Source organism: Primulina huaijiensis, unplaced genomic scaffold (genome assembly GCF_012295235.1).
Source record: "Primulina huaijiensis isolate GDHJ02 unplaced genomic scaffold, ASM1229523v2 scaffold203382, whole genome shotgun sequence".
NCBI classification, from domain to species: Eukaryota; Viridiplantae; Streptophyta; class Magnoliopsida; order Lamiales; family Gesneriaceae; genus Primulina; species Primulina huaijiensis.
Genome location: NW_027353223.1, coordinates 1 through 766, shown reverse-complemented (window position 1 = coordinate 766; position 766 = coordinate 1). Strand labels below are relative to the sequence as shown.

Below are 766 nucleotides of genomic sequence, written 5' to 3'. Positions count from 1 at the left end.
TTCGGGCAGTGCTTCTTCTACGGTATTACATCCTTCGGGTGGTTTCAGTGCAGCTAGAAATGGAAGACCTGTGATTTCAAAACCCAGAACCAGTTCTTGAAATTGATCCAGTTTGAGAATGGCTTCGCTGCCGAATACGCAGAAGATAACCGACTTGGCTTTGAATCGATCCAACCAATTTCCCCATGTCTCGTCTAGACTTACGGTTGGTGGCTCTGGTAACACGGGGCCTGCTAGAATAACTGGTTTCTTGTGCTTTTTTTCAAGAAATCCACAGTATTTCCCTTCGATTTCTCTGCACGATTTGAATCCCAGTGCATCACATTCATCAACAGACATAGTTAATCGTTGATGAATATTCATGTCACAATCATATTCTTTCGAAGTTGCCCATCGCCTCCCCGAACGCACTTCGTGTGGGTAAAGCTTGATTACCGACGGAGGGAAACCAGTGGGAGGTTCCGAAAAAGCATCAGCGTTAGGCTCAGTGTGAAGCAGGTACCCTACAGAGGCAGGGCTTACGATCATATAACAAACCGATTTAATTCCCAATGGCCGCGCCAAAGCTGGCAACCAATGCGCGAAATCGAAGAAGGCGAAATGGGGTTTGATTTCTTTGAGCAAAGAATCAATCAAGGGTTTTGTGAGATCCATCGCGTGCCTGAGAAGTGGACGCATCGGAAAAAGAATGTCTGCGGTGGTTTCGGCCCCTTCCGGGAGTCCTTCGACATGAGGTATTGTGATTGGTACGAAGCTTATGAGATCC

At 46.9% G+C, this 766-nt stretch overlaps 1 protein-coding gene across 1 annotated transcript; it reads right to left on the bottom strand.

The window, feature by feature from the left end:
* Positions 1-6: 6 nt before the first annotated feature.
* On the bottom strand, positions 7-756 carry LOC140966252 (cyanidin 3-O-galactoside 2''-O-xylosyltransferase FGGT1-like; the record flags this gene model as incomplete). The annotated part of the gene is made up of 1 exon (XM_073426587.1): positions 7-756. A coding segment is annotated over exon 1 (672 nt), but the record flags the coding sequence as incomplete, so codon positions are not given.
* Positions 757-766: the final 10 nt, after the last annotated feature.